The sequence below is a fragment of the Podarcis raffonei genome, chromosome 8 (genome assembly GCF_027172205.1).
Source record: "Podarcis raffonei isolate rPodRaf1 chromosome 8, rPodRaf1.pri, whole genome shotgun sequence".
NCBI lineage: Eukaryota > Metazoa > Chordata > Lepidosauria > Squamata > Lacertidae > Podarcis > Podarcis raffonei.
Genome location: NC_070609.1, coordinates 262,189 through 275,230, shown reverse-complemented (window position 1 = coordinate 275,230; position 13,042 = coordinate 262,189). Strand labels below are relative to the sequence as shown.

At 56.1% G+C, this 13,042-nt stretch overlaps 1 protein-coding gene across 4 annotated transcripts in view; it reads right to left on the bottom strand.

Moving 5' to 3' along the window:
* Positions 1–495: 495 nt before the first annotated feature.
* LTBP4 (latent transforming growth factor beta binding protein 4) overlaps positions 496–13,042 on the bottom strand; it is a 50,117-nt gene continuing 37,570 nt past the window's right edge. For all 4 annotated transcript variants that reach the window (XM_053397599.1, XM_053397597.1, XM_053397600.1 and 1 more), the window contains 14 exons: positions 12,704–12,829; positions 11,739–11,861; positions 11,522–11,653; positions 10,114–10,245; positions 9,230–9,355; positions 8,891–9,034; positions 8,543–8,767; positions 7,418–7,492; positions 7,128–7,256; positions 6,290–6,439; positions 4,175–4,327; positions 2,818–3,201; positions 1,287–1,436; positions 496–1,145 (listed from right to left, as the gene is read on the bottom strand). In XM_053397599.1, coding sequence (XP_053253574.1) covers positions 997–1,145; positions 1,287–1,436; positions 2,818–3,201; positions 4,175–4,327; positions 6,290–6,439; positions 7,128–7,256; positions 7,418–7,492; positions 8,543–8,767; positions 8,891–9,034; positions 9,230–9,355; positions 10,114–10,245; positions 11,522–11,653; positions 11,739–11,861; positions 12,704–12,829 — 2,198 coding nt within the window. In that variant the 3' untranslated portion in view covers positions 496–996. The remainder of the gene's footprint in view (positions 1,146–1,286; positions 1,437–2,817; positions 3,202–4,174; positions 4,328–6,289; positions 6,440–7,127; positions 7,257–7,417; positions 7,493–8,542; positions 8,768–8,890; positions 9,035–9,229; positions 9,356–10,113; positions 10,246–11,521; positions 11,654–11,738; positions 11,862–12,703; positions 12,830–13,042) is intronic.

Genomic DNA, 13,042 nt, shown 5'->3' with positions numbered 1-13,042 from the left:
CCCACTCTGCCACCTTTTGTAGAAAACCTTTATTGTTCTAGTAACAGCAGTGAGGGGGTGGCGATGCCCCGGGAGCACCCATCTTGGGGCGGGCGAGGGGGGCAGCCTAAGCCAGGCAAGCGGGGGCTGGCCCTTGTTGCCTCAGGGGGTGTGGGGGGGTGTCTGGATCTCCTAGGAAGGATGTGGGGCTGGTGGGGGGGGGGTTGAAGCCCTTCTCTGCCAGTTCTGGAAGACCAAAGGGGCACATGCACCCAGTTGGGAATGTATTTTTCCAAAACCAACCCTCGGGGGTTTCTTCTCCCCACCCTCATTACAGCTTTGGGATAGGGTGGGGGGCACTTACCCCACATCCCCGCAGGGGGTGGCGGCCCACCCAGCAAGACATCCTGGTTTTCTTTGGCGAACAGACTGGGTTGCCCAGAGGGCACCAGAGAATTTGGGGCGAGATCTGCAAGGCTCCAGCATCTAAAGGCCCAGGAGGCTGAGGATGTGTGTGGAAAAGAGGGCACAGGGCCTCGCGCAGAGTGCAGAAATAGCCTCCGTGCCCCCCGCCCCCCCAGCTGGCGAGGAAAGTGGCCTGGCCTCTACAAAAGCATCTTCCAAAGCCATAGGAGCAATGGGGCAAATCCAGTGGGGCAGAGTGGAGGCTGTTTAAATTGGGGGGAGGGGACACAAAAAGCTCAGTTTGCTGAATGCCACCCCCCCTTCCCAAGGCAGGTTCTTTTTTGACTACAAGTATTTCCTCAACGATGGGCAATTGAATCCTATTTTGCGACTTCTGTGCTGACGCAGCAGGCCAGTTGGGAGTGGACAAGAGCTGCTTCACGCCCCCCCCCCAATATAAGTGCATTTCCAGGCCGCCTCCTCTGGGTCTCCCTGGGTGAGGAGCCTCCATTTGCTGGGGGGGGGGAGAGGACTTTGTCCCGGGCCGCCCCTCCCCTCCCAGTCTATACAGGTAAATAAATACTTTTCCCCAGCCTCTTCCTCCCCGCTTGCTCAGGCTCGACTGCGGGGGGCAGGGACGCAGCGGGGGGGCTGCCCAGCGGGCACGGTGCCGCGGGGGCACAGGCAGCGGTAGGAGCCCTCCATGTTGAGGCAGCGCCCCCCTGGGCAGAGGTGCTCCGACTCGCCACACTCGTCGACATCTGCGGAAGAGGGAGAGAGAGACGAAAGCTTGGCAAAGGGGCAGAGGCAAGTGGGGAGGCGCAAAAGGGGGTTGGGCTGGATGGCACTTGGGGGTCCCACCCCCAGGCGTGCCAGGATGGCGGGGTGGGGGGCAGACTCACCCAGGCAGGCCATGCGGGCAGGGTCCAGGCGGTAGCCCTCGTGGCAGTCGCAGGTGAATCCATCGCCAACGCGGACGCAGCGCCCGTTCTCGCAGCCGCTCAGGATCCCACACTCCTCGGCCAGGAGATCCCCAAATCCCTCAAAGGGGCCTGGGGAGGGGGGCAAGAGAAATGGGCAAGCGGAAGAGGAAACGTGCCCAAGTCTGGTCTCCTCGCCACTGGAAGGATTTTGTAGAGTTAGGAAAGGGCCGCGCAAAGGATCCGGGGGAAGGAGCACAGCCCATGGCGCTTCCCAGCTTAGGAAAAAGCAGTGCTTTTTTCTGGGGGTACACATACCCCGAAACATTTTGTGAATCTTTGTACTTTTGTCCATTTACTGTACAGTGGTACCTCTGGATACGAACGGGATCCGTTCCGGAGCCCCATTCGCATCCAGAAGCAAACGTAACTAGTGGTGGCACGTCTGCACGCGCGTCGCTTTTTGCCACTTCTGCGCATGACGTCATTTTGAGCATCTGTGCATGTGCTAGTGGCGAAACCTGGAAGTAACGCGCTCCGTTACTTCTGGGTTGCCAAGCAGCGCAACTCGAACACGCTCAACATGAAGCATATTCAACCCGAGATATGACTGTACAGTCATACCTCAAGTTACATCTGCTTCAGGTTGAGCGTTTTCAGGTTGCGTCCCACGGCGACCTGGAAGTACCGGAAAGGCTTACTTCCGGGTTTCGCTGCTAATGCATGCGCAGACGCACAAAATGATGTCACATGCGTGCGCAGAAGCGGCAAATCGCAGCATGCGCAGACGTGTGTTGCATTCTGCTCATGTTGCGAACGGGCCTCCGGAACGGATCCTGTTCGCAATCAGAGGTACCACTGTATTTCTCCTGATTCGGACTACTGTATTTATTTTTCCTGGTTTGGACTATAAAACGGTGAATTTCTAGAGTCAAAATGAGAGTACCCCTAAGCATTTTTTAAGCAAAAAAAAAAAGCACTGGGGAAAAAGGCAAGGGAGTTGTAGATGAACTTAACGCCCAGCCTGGAGAAAGATTTCCTCTCTCCTAACACTAGAACTTGCGGACGTCCCATGAACAGATCCAGGGCAGATTTAGAAAAAAGGGCCAATTCCTTTGGCACAAAGTTAAACTGTGGAACTCCCACCCACTGGAGGCAGCTGCGGCCACAGGTCTGGATGGCTTTCAAAGAGGATTAGACCACATCCACGGTGACAGGTGGCTCTTAGGCATGATGGCTCTGCTCTATCAGAAGCAGTCACTGCTTCTGGTTCCCAGTTGTTGGAAACGCAGGAGGGAAGAGGGGTCTTGGGTGCGGATCCCGCTTGCGGAGGCTTCCCCCTGGGACACCTGGTTGCCCACCGTGTGAAGAGGATCCTGGACTATACAAGCCACAGACCTGATCTACTAGCCAGGCCCTTCTGATGGAACCTCCAGGTGCAGAGGCAGTCTACCTGGGTTCTTAGGGGCACCTGGCCCCTGTGAGAAGAGTTTGGGGGAGACCCTCCACTCACCATAGTCCTCGCTGGCCCTTCCCGGCCGTTCCAGGTAGGAGCTGGAGCCGCTGCGGGGTGGGGGGAGGTGCCATTCAGGCTCGGGGGGGCTGCGGGGCCGGTACACCCCCCGGGGGCTCTCTCCAGGGCCCTCCCGCCTGGCGTCGCCGTAGGGCAGGTCCTCAAAGTCGGTGGCCTCGTAGGGCGAGGGGCCGTACAGGGAGTCGCGGGGGAAGAGGTCGTAGTCCGGCAGGCGGGGGGGTCCGGGGCGCGGCGGGGGGGCAAAGATCTCTGGGCCGTAGGGCAGACCCCCGTACTCAAAGGGCGGCCCCACACCTCCCGGGCGAGGCCCCGCTCCGTAGCCGGTGGGGGGGCGGAGGACGTTGCAGAGGGTCTCAAAGTCATCTGGTTGGGGAGAGAAGGAGATTGTTGGTCAGGGAGGGTCACAAGGCCTCTTCTCTCCCCCCTTCCCAAAGGTCGGGGGGCATCTGCAAGTGGGCCTGGGGGGGCGTTACATGGGATTGGGTCCCAGCCAGGGCCGGATTGAGGTTTGATGAGGCCCTCAGCTCCTGAAGGCAATGGGGCCCTTTCTATGTCCAGCTGTCCTTTGTCAACAACAAATGGTCGCTGGTTTTTCTGTTGAATATACGCTATATGGTCATTGATGGACCTCATAGGTACCTCAAGCCATTTGCCCATCTTGCCCTGCAAGCAGTGCATGCGGAATGTCGGCCCCCTATATATAGAAGGGAGCAAACCAGGGATATTTGAGGGGGCAGGCGAGTAGGCAGGACCCATGACTTACATCCTAGGAGCTGACACAACACTAAACGTGGTTGCTGGATGTAGGTTTTATTTTTTATCTTATATTTTGGAAATGCACATCCAGTCCCCCCCCCCATAAATTTTTGGGTGGCCCCAAGAGAGTGGGGGCCTTAGCTAGAGCTTGTTTTGCTTATATGTAAATCTGGCCCTAGTCCCAGGCCTCCCCCTTGTAGCGCAAAGGAACTCAAAGGGGGAAAGAGGAAGCCTAACACTTGGCAATGTAAGAATTGCAACTAAAGCAGCATTCGAACTCATGACTTTGGACTAAACATTAGGGGTACAGTGGTACCTTGGTTGTCGAACGGCTTGGCTCCCAAACAATTCAGCTCCTGAACGCCACAAACCCAGAAGTGAGTGTTGTGGTTTGCGAACGTTTTTCAGAAGCTGAACGTCTGAGCTGCCTTGGTTTTCAAATGGACTCCCAGAACGGATTCCGTTTGACAACCAAGGTACCACTGCCTTTGGCCCCTGGGAGGCCAGGATGCTGGGCTTGATGGGCCTGATCCAGCAGGACTTCGGCTGCACCGCCTTCCCCCCGCCCCCCGGGTCTTACCTGAGTCCGGGGCTGGGCACAGTGCGCAGTCCATGCTCCAGGCCTCGCCATAGAGGCAGCAGCACTCTGTGTAGGTGACCTGGCGGTCCAGGAGGGGGCGGCTGCAGACCAAGTCGGGCCCCACCTCTTGCCAGCACACGGCCAGGTTGTCATCTGGAAGGCGGGGAGAGCAGGAGAAATGGAGAAACCGCCCCAAGGCGCATCTATGGGGGCCAGGCCCCCTCCCCCCCAGGCCCCAAACCTGCGCGGATCCTGTTCACACGGATCCGGCGGAGTGGTGGAGAAGTAAACATGGAGAGCCCAAATGACCAGATCTGGATCTGGGGCTGAGTTTACAGAACCAAGGAGGCAGATCCTGGAGAAAGTTTGGGATCCGCTGAGCTGGAGCATCAGCCCTCCGCAGGAATCTCACTCGGAATGATCCCTTCCAAAATCCTGAGGGATCAAACCGCAAAAGAACTGGTGAGGCTGAAGATGGCCAAAAAAATTAGCCTCTGGAACCTACCGCCACAAGATTTTGGCCCATAACTTTGGGGAAAGAGGTGAGCCCAGAAGGGGTTGGGACTGCTTCCCCCAGGTCCACGGACTTAGCACCCAGAGTTAAGTACGAGAAATGGAGACCCAGCATACCTGCCCCCCCAGGTGCCCCCTACCTGCAAATGGGACGCAGAGGGGCCCCCAGGCCCTTAACTGCCTTAGATGCAAAGTGGGGAGGGAAGGGGGGTTGTGCATTGCATTAGGGGCACCCCTAAATTGTTCCCCTCACTTGATTCCTGGGTTTTCCCCAAAACCAGGATGAGGAGTTGGGTTGAGCAAAATGCTCCTGATGAATGAATCTGGGATCTCTGGAGAAGGATCACGGAATGGCAGAGTTGGAATCAGGGCCGTCTTAAGCATATCTGGCGACATGGTGCAAAGATCCGTCCAGCGCCCCCCTTTCCCAGAGTTGACCTTTTTTAGGGCTGGAGGAGGCGGGCAGCGGCTGGAGGGCAGCTCCTCTGGCAGGGAGGAGGTGGAGACTGGACGGGGCACCACCTGGCTCAGCTGGCCGCTTCGTGCCCGGTGGCCACAGCAGGCAGCACGAGTGAGGGTGCGTGTGCCACCCCTGCCAAGCATCAGCTGGGTTTTTTTTCCCTTTTAGCCTTCTGGCACGCAGCAGAATTCGCCGACTAGAGGCTAAAAGGGAAAAAACCGAGTTGTGATGGCCTGGGATTCGGACTGGGATGCTGAACCTGAGGGATCCCAGCCTGCACAGGATTCCCCGCCTCCAGAACCAGCTGAGCCAGGGCTGGGGCCTGAGCCTGAAGGGTCCTCACCTGTGCTGGGTCCTCAGGTGCAGGCACCAGCTGAATCTGCTCTGGTTCCTGAGGTGATGGAGGACCCATTGCCTGCAGGTGCTCCACTCTCAGCCCCGTCAGAGGAAGCTGAGGTTGCCTCTGGGTCCGGGAACCCTCCAGCCTCTCCTGAGCTGCAGAGGCTCAGGGCAGAGAGGCGGAGGGAACTAAGTTCCCACAGGAGGAGTGCTTGCCTCCAGGCCAGGAGAGGCGAGTCACCTGTGGACCAGGGCCGCCCTGTGCCTCGGGGCAGATAAAAGCCGGCCAGCCCCAGTCCCAAGTTGCGGGAGCAACATTGTTGGTTGCTAGTTCCTGCCTGGACCCTGTCCTGCTTTCCTGCCTGAGCTCCTGACCCGCCCTGGTTCCCTGCTTGCATGCCTGTTCCTGACTTCACCCGACTCCCTGCCCTCACCCAGCTCCAGCTACTACAGACTGCCTCCACATTGCACCTTTGACCACCGATCAGACTTGGACCACGCCTCTCGGGTATCCCACATGAGCACACGAGCCAACGCTTGGAAGGAGCGGCGCAAGCATCCTCGCTCACTCAGCGCGCTCATTTGGTGTTCCCCAGACTCTCGCCTGGCGCCCTCCAGAACTTGGCGCCCTGCGCCACTAGCCTCTATGAGTAAGATGGGCCTGGCTGGGAGGGCGCCCATGCAGGAATTGAAGGGAGGAAGGGAGTCAGAGGGAGGGCAGGATGGGTCAAGGAGAGAGAAACAGCCGAGGGGGGAAACTGGGAAGCGGGTGGGTGTGGGGAGGGGAGGGGTCTGCCCCATACCTGCGCTTTGGCTGTCGTTGGTCACACAGCGGCGATGCGAAGCGTCCAGCACCAGAGGCGCAGCGCAGGAGCAGTAGTAGGAGCCAATGGTGTTGATGCAGCGCCCCCCCACGCAAGGCTCCGCCTCCTCGTCAAGGCACTCGTCGTTATCTGGGGAGGGACAAGGGGGGGGTCAGAGGAGCGGGGGGGCCCTTCGTTTTGCAGAATCACAGAATTGTAGAGTCGGGAAAAGACGCCAAGGGTCATCCAACTCTGCAATTTAGCTATTTCCTAAAGTTTATATGCTGCTTGATTGTAAAAACAACAGCTAATATAGTTATCAATAATAGTTTAAAAAGTTCAGAAATTTAATAGGCTTAAAACAGATTGAAACCTGCACAGAATTTCTGAACATCTGGGTTAGGCTCAGTGCTTTTTTCTGGGGGGACGCAGACCCCTAAACATTTTGCAAACCTTTGTACTTTTGTCCATTTACTGTATTTATCCCCCTGCCAAATTGAATTATAAAATGGTGATTATCGTGAATCAAAATGAGAGTACCCCAAAACATTTATTTTTTAGGGGAAAAGCATGGGTTCGGCTTCTCTAAATGGGAATGTTTCAAGCAGAGCGAAGGGGGAACGGCCTGATTTCAAGAGGCAAGGAGTTCCAAAGGGTCAAGGTTAATTGATTCCTTGCCAATGTGGGCAGCCTGCGGCTCCTGCAGGAGTACCAGGTCTGCTGATGCAGCTGGTCAGGTGGGCACGTGTGGGTGCGAGGACGGACCTGTTTACCTGTGGGTTCCCTCAGGGGCATAACTGGGGCAGAAGGGGGTTCAGAGGCGGACAGATGCTCTCACCAATGCACTCCAAGTGCTGCGTCTCGTAGTAGTAGCCGTTGGGGCAGTAGCAGGCGTAGCCGGGGACCTTGTTGACGCAGACGCCCCCCTTGCACACCTGGGCGTTGAAGAGGGCACACTCGTCCACATCTGCCCAGGACAAGGAGAGGGTCAGCGAGAGAGAGCCCCCAGGACCAAGGGCACTGCGCCCAGAAACCCCAGTGCCTCCCGGGCGCCAAGGACAGACCCAGGAGGGTGGGCAGGGCACAGGTTCCCCCTGACCAAAGCCCCCCGAGAGCAGCAAATCTCACCTGCGAGGGCAGAGAGGCTTCCGGTGGTGGGGGCAGCAAAGCCGTTGCCGTGAGGACACAGGGCCAGGTACTCAGCTGGGGGGCGGAAGGAAGAGAGGACCCGTCAGCGGCGCCCAAGGACACTCTGCTCCTGCCCCGCTTGCAGAACCCTGCAGAAGCTCACCCACCCACCATAACAGGCAGTGTGGACTAGTGGTTGGAGTGTCAGACTGGGACATGGGTCGGCAAACTAAGGCCCGTGGGCTGGATCAGGCCCATTTGCCTTCTAAATCCGTCCTGCGTGCCGAAATCTCCGTTTGACTGAGCTACTCCTCCAGTCAAGCCTTTGGAAACTCCGAAGATGATTAACGACCTAAGCCTTTGATGAGGCTTCAGGCACGTTCACTCATTGCACAGAGTATCCAAGCGGCAGAAGGACGAGAAATATGAGCTACATTGCTAAGAGTTTTATTTCTAACTACACAGACAGAAAAGAATATACATCCTCTCTCTGTGAAAGGCAGAGAACAACTGGTACAAAGAAACAGTTAACCAGTAACATCAACATCTGTCTCCCGTGAGACAGTCTGGAATGTAAACAGAGTCTTGTGACTCCAAGCACTGCGCAGGGCGGACGGTCTAGGAATCGCCGCCTGGATTGCCAGCACGCGTGTTCTTTCCCTCTCCCTCACAGGGCGGTGGCGCTGGTGCCTCCTCCCTCCCTCCCTCCTCCTGACTTCTCCCCGTCCTGCCTAGAGGAGGAAGGGGCTAGGCTTTGTTGGTGCCAGCCCCTCTCTGGAGCCGTGGTTGGCTGAGCGCCCCCTCAAGCAACCGCCATTTAAAGCAGCCCCCACGTGGAGCCCTTTCGTGCGCTGCTCATCGTCCCTCCATCGCTGTTCATTCCCCCCCCAAATAGTCCAGCCCCCCCAAGGTCTGAAGGACAGTGGACCAGCCCCCTGCTCAAAAGTTTTGAGGACCCCTGGACTAGGACATGGGCGAGACCATGAAGCTCTCCCTGCGTGACCAGGGTCAGTGACTGCGTCAGCCTAGCCTACCTCACAAGGTTGTTGAAATGAGACGAGGGCTTGAATCCCCCCTCAGGCTCTGGGCTCAGTGGACCCTTCCTGGCCTCTGTGGGTTCCTTACCTGTCCCTGGGGTGGGGCAGGCCTGGATGTGGCAGTCGACCCCCCAGCCATGGCCCAGGCTGCAGCAGCACTCCTGGCGCGTGGCGTTCCAGGCCAAGACGTTCTCGCAAGCCTGCGCTGCGTTGGGGTCATAGTAGCATTCTCGCCGGACGCCCTCGCCGGTCCCAGAGGGCCAGGTCTCGGGCCGCGGAGGCTCGGGGCGGCGAGGGAAGGCCGGGGGCCGCGCTGGAAAAGGCAGAAGGGGGGAGAGTTGGAGGAGGTCCGGGAAAGAGCAGCCAGAGTGACTGAGGGGGGAAGCGACTCCCCTATGGAGAAAGGACCCCCCCAGCCCAGCTCCAAGCCTCTCACCGGCTCCTGGCACAGCAACACAGCGCCCGGTCATGGGGTCAAATTCTTCGCCCGCCCGGGGGCAGATGCAGAGGAAGGAGCCCTCCACATTCTCACAGGGAGCAGTGCCACACACTCCTTGCAGCATCTCACACTCGTTCATGTCTGTGGGGGGCAGCAAAGGGGGGGGTGATGGCGGAGGGGCTCACCGGGGACCTGCCCCCACCTGCCCCGTCCCCTCTGCCCCTTGTCCCCACCCGGCAGCATGCCAGGTCCCCTACGGAGGCAGCCCTTTCCCCAGGAGACCTTGGTGGAGAAGGCGGGCATCGCCAACCTCCCTCGCTTGCCCTGGCCACGTACCCAGGCAATGGCGCCCATCCCTGGCGCTCTCGTAGCCCTGGTCACAGATGCACTGGAAGGAGCCGGGCAGGTTGTGGCAGACGGCGTGAGCACCACAGAGGGAGCTGTTCTGGCACTCGTCCACGTCTGGAAAACACCAGGGCAACCCACTCAGCGCTCGCTCTCTCCCTCCACCCACCGTAGAAGTCAAGTACAACATTCCTTGTTTTCCTAGAGTGGACGTGCAGGGGAATGCTTGGACCAGCCAGTCGAAAACTTCCTGTTTCCTCCTGGCCTGGAGCATCCTTCTTCTTGCATGTGACTAGGGGTGGGCGTGACCTTACCTGTCCAGGTAACAAAAGGACAAGTCACACAGCACACCTCTCTCTTTGACTTCCTCCATCGTTGGAACAGTTTTTTAGCTAGAGATGCTCTGTTAGCTTCCAGCCAACAGAGGACACTGGAATTATCCCCATATGGGACAGATCCACATGTATATCCTTTGCAACTAAGTCTGCCTTCAGGGATCTAACCGTGAACTAATGATGTGAGTAAACTTCTTTCATATACTTTACACAAGACTGCTGTTTGTTTATTATTTTAAGAGGGATACAAGGGAACTTATCAGGAATATACAATTCAATAGTGAATTGTATATAATAGTGAGAGGCTCACACGAGCCTCCAACCAGTTATTTGCTGTGTATTTAAAAGGGGAATGTGAAACTCTGCTAAGTTAAGGAACTTGCTAGCGCAAGTTAGGAAAGATGTGAATAAACAATATATCCTCTCCTGCCTCCCTGAACATTCCCATAGCTTGCACCCCTTTGCCAGCCCGACCCAGGGGCAGGAGGCGCCCCCTCCCATCTGATGGGTTTGCCCCTTGTGCCCCCCCCCGTGACTCACCCACACAGTCCCCGGTGGCTGTGGCCTGGTAGCCCGTCTGGCAGCTGGCGACACAGTGGTAGGACCCCGGGGTGTTTTCGCAGCGCTTCTCCCCACAGAGGCTCACGCCATACTCCTGGCATTCGTTGATGTCTGAAGGAAGGCCCCATAAGTCCATGTTGTGGGGCAGGGGAGGAAAGAGAGGAAGGACCACGAAACTGGATGTCAAACATAAGAGCGTCCACAGAGCTTGCTGCATCAGGACAGCAGAGCAGAGAGTCCAGCGTCCTGATCGCAAGGGGTCAATAAATACGACCTGAGAGCAATGGGGACTCTCCCCTCTTGCGCTTTGCAGCAACCGGGACTTGGAGGCAGAGCCATTGTAGCTGAGAGCCATCCATAGGCGTCTCTCCTCCTCCATGGACTTGACTAATCCTTTCTAAAAGCCATCCAGGTCGGTGGCCGTCACTGTGGCAGGGAGTTCCACAGTTCAACTCGGCGAAGAAGGACTTTCTTTCCCCTGCCCTGAACCTTCCAGCATTCAGCTTCATTGGAGTCAAGAGCCTCTCAAGTCAGGAGGAATCTCTTCAGGAAAGAGCTTTTGCTCCCATTATTATTATTATTATTATTATTATTATTATTATTATTATTCTGCCCTATACCCAGAGGTCTCAGGTGGTTCCCAAATAATAATAATAATAATAATAATAATAATAATAATAATAATAATAATTTTTATTTATACCTCGCCCTCCCCGGCCAGAGCTGGGCTCAGGGCAGCTAACACCAGTAAAATCACAGTAAAAACATAATAGGGGGGGAAAGCAATTTAAAATGCAGCCTCGTTTTAAAAGTAGCCCATAGATCAAGACCATAAGGGGAGGGAAACATAAGGGTCAGACTGAGTCCAAACCAAAGGCCAGGCGGAACAGCTCCGTCTTGCAGGCCCTGCGGAAAGATGTCAAGTCCCACAGGGCCCTGGTCTTTTGTGACAGAGCGTTCCACCGAGTTGGGGCCAGTACTGAAAAGGCCCTGGCCCTAGTTGAAACCAATCTAGCCACCTTGTGACTTGGGACCTCCAAGGTGTTGTCATTTGTGGACCTTAAGGTCCTCCGTGGGGCAGACCAGGAGAGGCGGTCCCGTAGGTACGTGGGTCCTAGATCACAATATATAAAATCAAAATAAAAACAATAACCCAATAATAGCGCCCCCAGGCAATAAAGGAGGAGGTGACTCCTTGGCAGCCTCAGAAATCACAGAATCGTAGAGTTGGAGGGGACCCCAAAGGTCCTGTAGTCCACCCCCAGCCGGCAAGGCAAGAATCTCAGCTCAAGCATCCCAGACAGATGTTCCCCCAGTGAAGCCCCAGAGCAAAAGAGAGGCTTCCAGACCCCCCAGACCCCCCTGCTTGGGCCCTGCAGCAGCTCACCAATGCAGTCTCCCGTGGTGCCAGCCTGGTAGCCAGCCTGGCAATCTGCCACGCAGCGGTAAGAGCCGGGTGTGTTCTCACAGCGCTGCGTCCCACAGAGGGCTGTCCCGTACTCCTGGCACTCGTCGATATCTAGGGGAGTAGAAGGTCAGGCCCAGGCCAGGGTTTCCTTGGCCCTCCCCCCCGTCTCCCTCTTGCCCCCCCCGGTGCCCCTCACCTTCACAGGAGGCCTTGTTGGCGCTGCTGCGGGTGCCCGGCGGGCAGTAGCAGTCAAAAGAGCCCTCAGTGTTGGCGCAGTGGCCCCCGGCACACGCTGTGCCCGGTTGGCATTCGTCAATATCTGTGGGGAGGGAGGGAAGGGCGGGTCAGCGTGGCAGGGAGATGCCCGCCCCCCCCTGCCCAGCCCCCAAGGATGAGATCCAAGACAGGAAATTAGCTAAAATGTATAAAATAAGTAATAAAGGTTGGAAATGTAAAGAAAAAGGAAGGAACATGTTATCACATGTGGTGGGAATGTAAAAAAGTGAAAAACTTCTGGGAAATGATATATAACGAGATGAAAAAGATGTCAAAATATACATTTATTAAGAAACCAGAAGCATTTTTTACTTGGCACTGTAGGAGATGATATAAATAGACAGGACTGTAAGTTGGTTTTATACGCCGTGACGGCAGCAAGAATATTATTGGCACAAAAATGGAAGCAGGAAGAATTACCGACGAAAGAAGAATGGAGGATGAAATCGATGGACTATGCAGAGTCAGATAAACTAAGAGGAAGGATTCGAAACCTACGGGACCAGAGATTCTCAGAACTATTTGAAAAGTAATTGTAATGGACAGATTATGCTAATAGGATTGCAAGAATATTGAAATATTGCAAAAATGACTATGAGGAAAATTACTAGTTAATGATAATTAAGAGTAATAGAAAAATTAGGAAATGCAGAATAAGTGATGAAAATGGAAAATCACCAGAGGAGCTGACGGAAGTAAAAAATATTGTATAAGGTAAGAAATTATGTTATATGAATGTTGGAAATGATATGTTAAAAAAACTAATAAATAAATATATATAAAAAAGGAAGAGATCCAAGACGACCGCCTCCCTCCGTCTCCAGGCCACATCTGTGCCAGCCTGCATCCCGCGCCAGGCGGCCCTCGGGGTCCGGGGCTCCTTACCGATGCAGGAGGCCCCGCTGGGGGCGATGGTGAAGCCCTGGGCACACAGGCAAGTGTAGGATCCCTCGGTGTTGAGGCACTCGCCCCGCGGGAAGCAGAAGTCGCCCTCCAGGCACTCGTTGACGTCTGGGGGGCAGAGAAAGAGGCGGGGGCGTTGGGGGTGCTCAGCCGGGGGAGGGAGAGGAGGCTCAGAGGGGGCCGGGGGGCCACCTTCAAACTCCAGAAGGGCTGCCCCATGGAAGTTTCTTTTTGCAAGGAACCCCTAAGGGTCATCCAGCCCAACCCTGTGCCCTGGCAGAGCACACCGGAACACGCTGCCAAGGGAACAAGCAGAGGTGG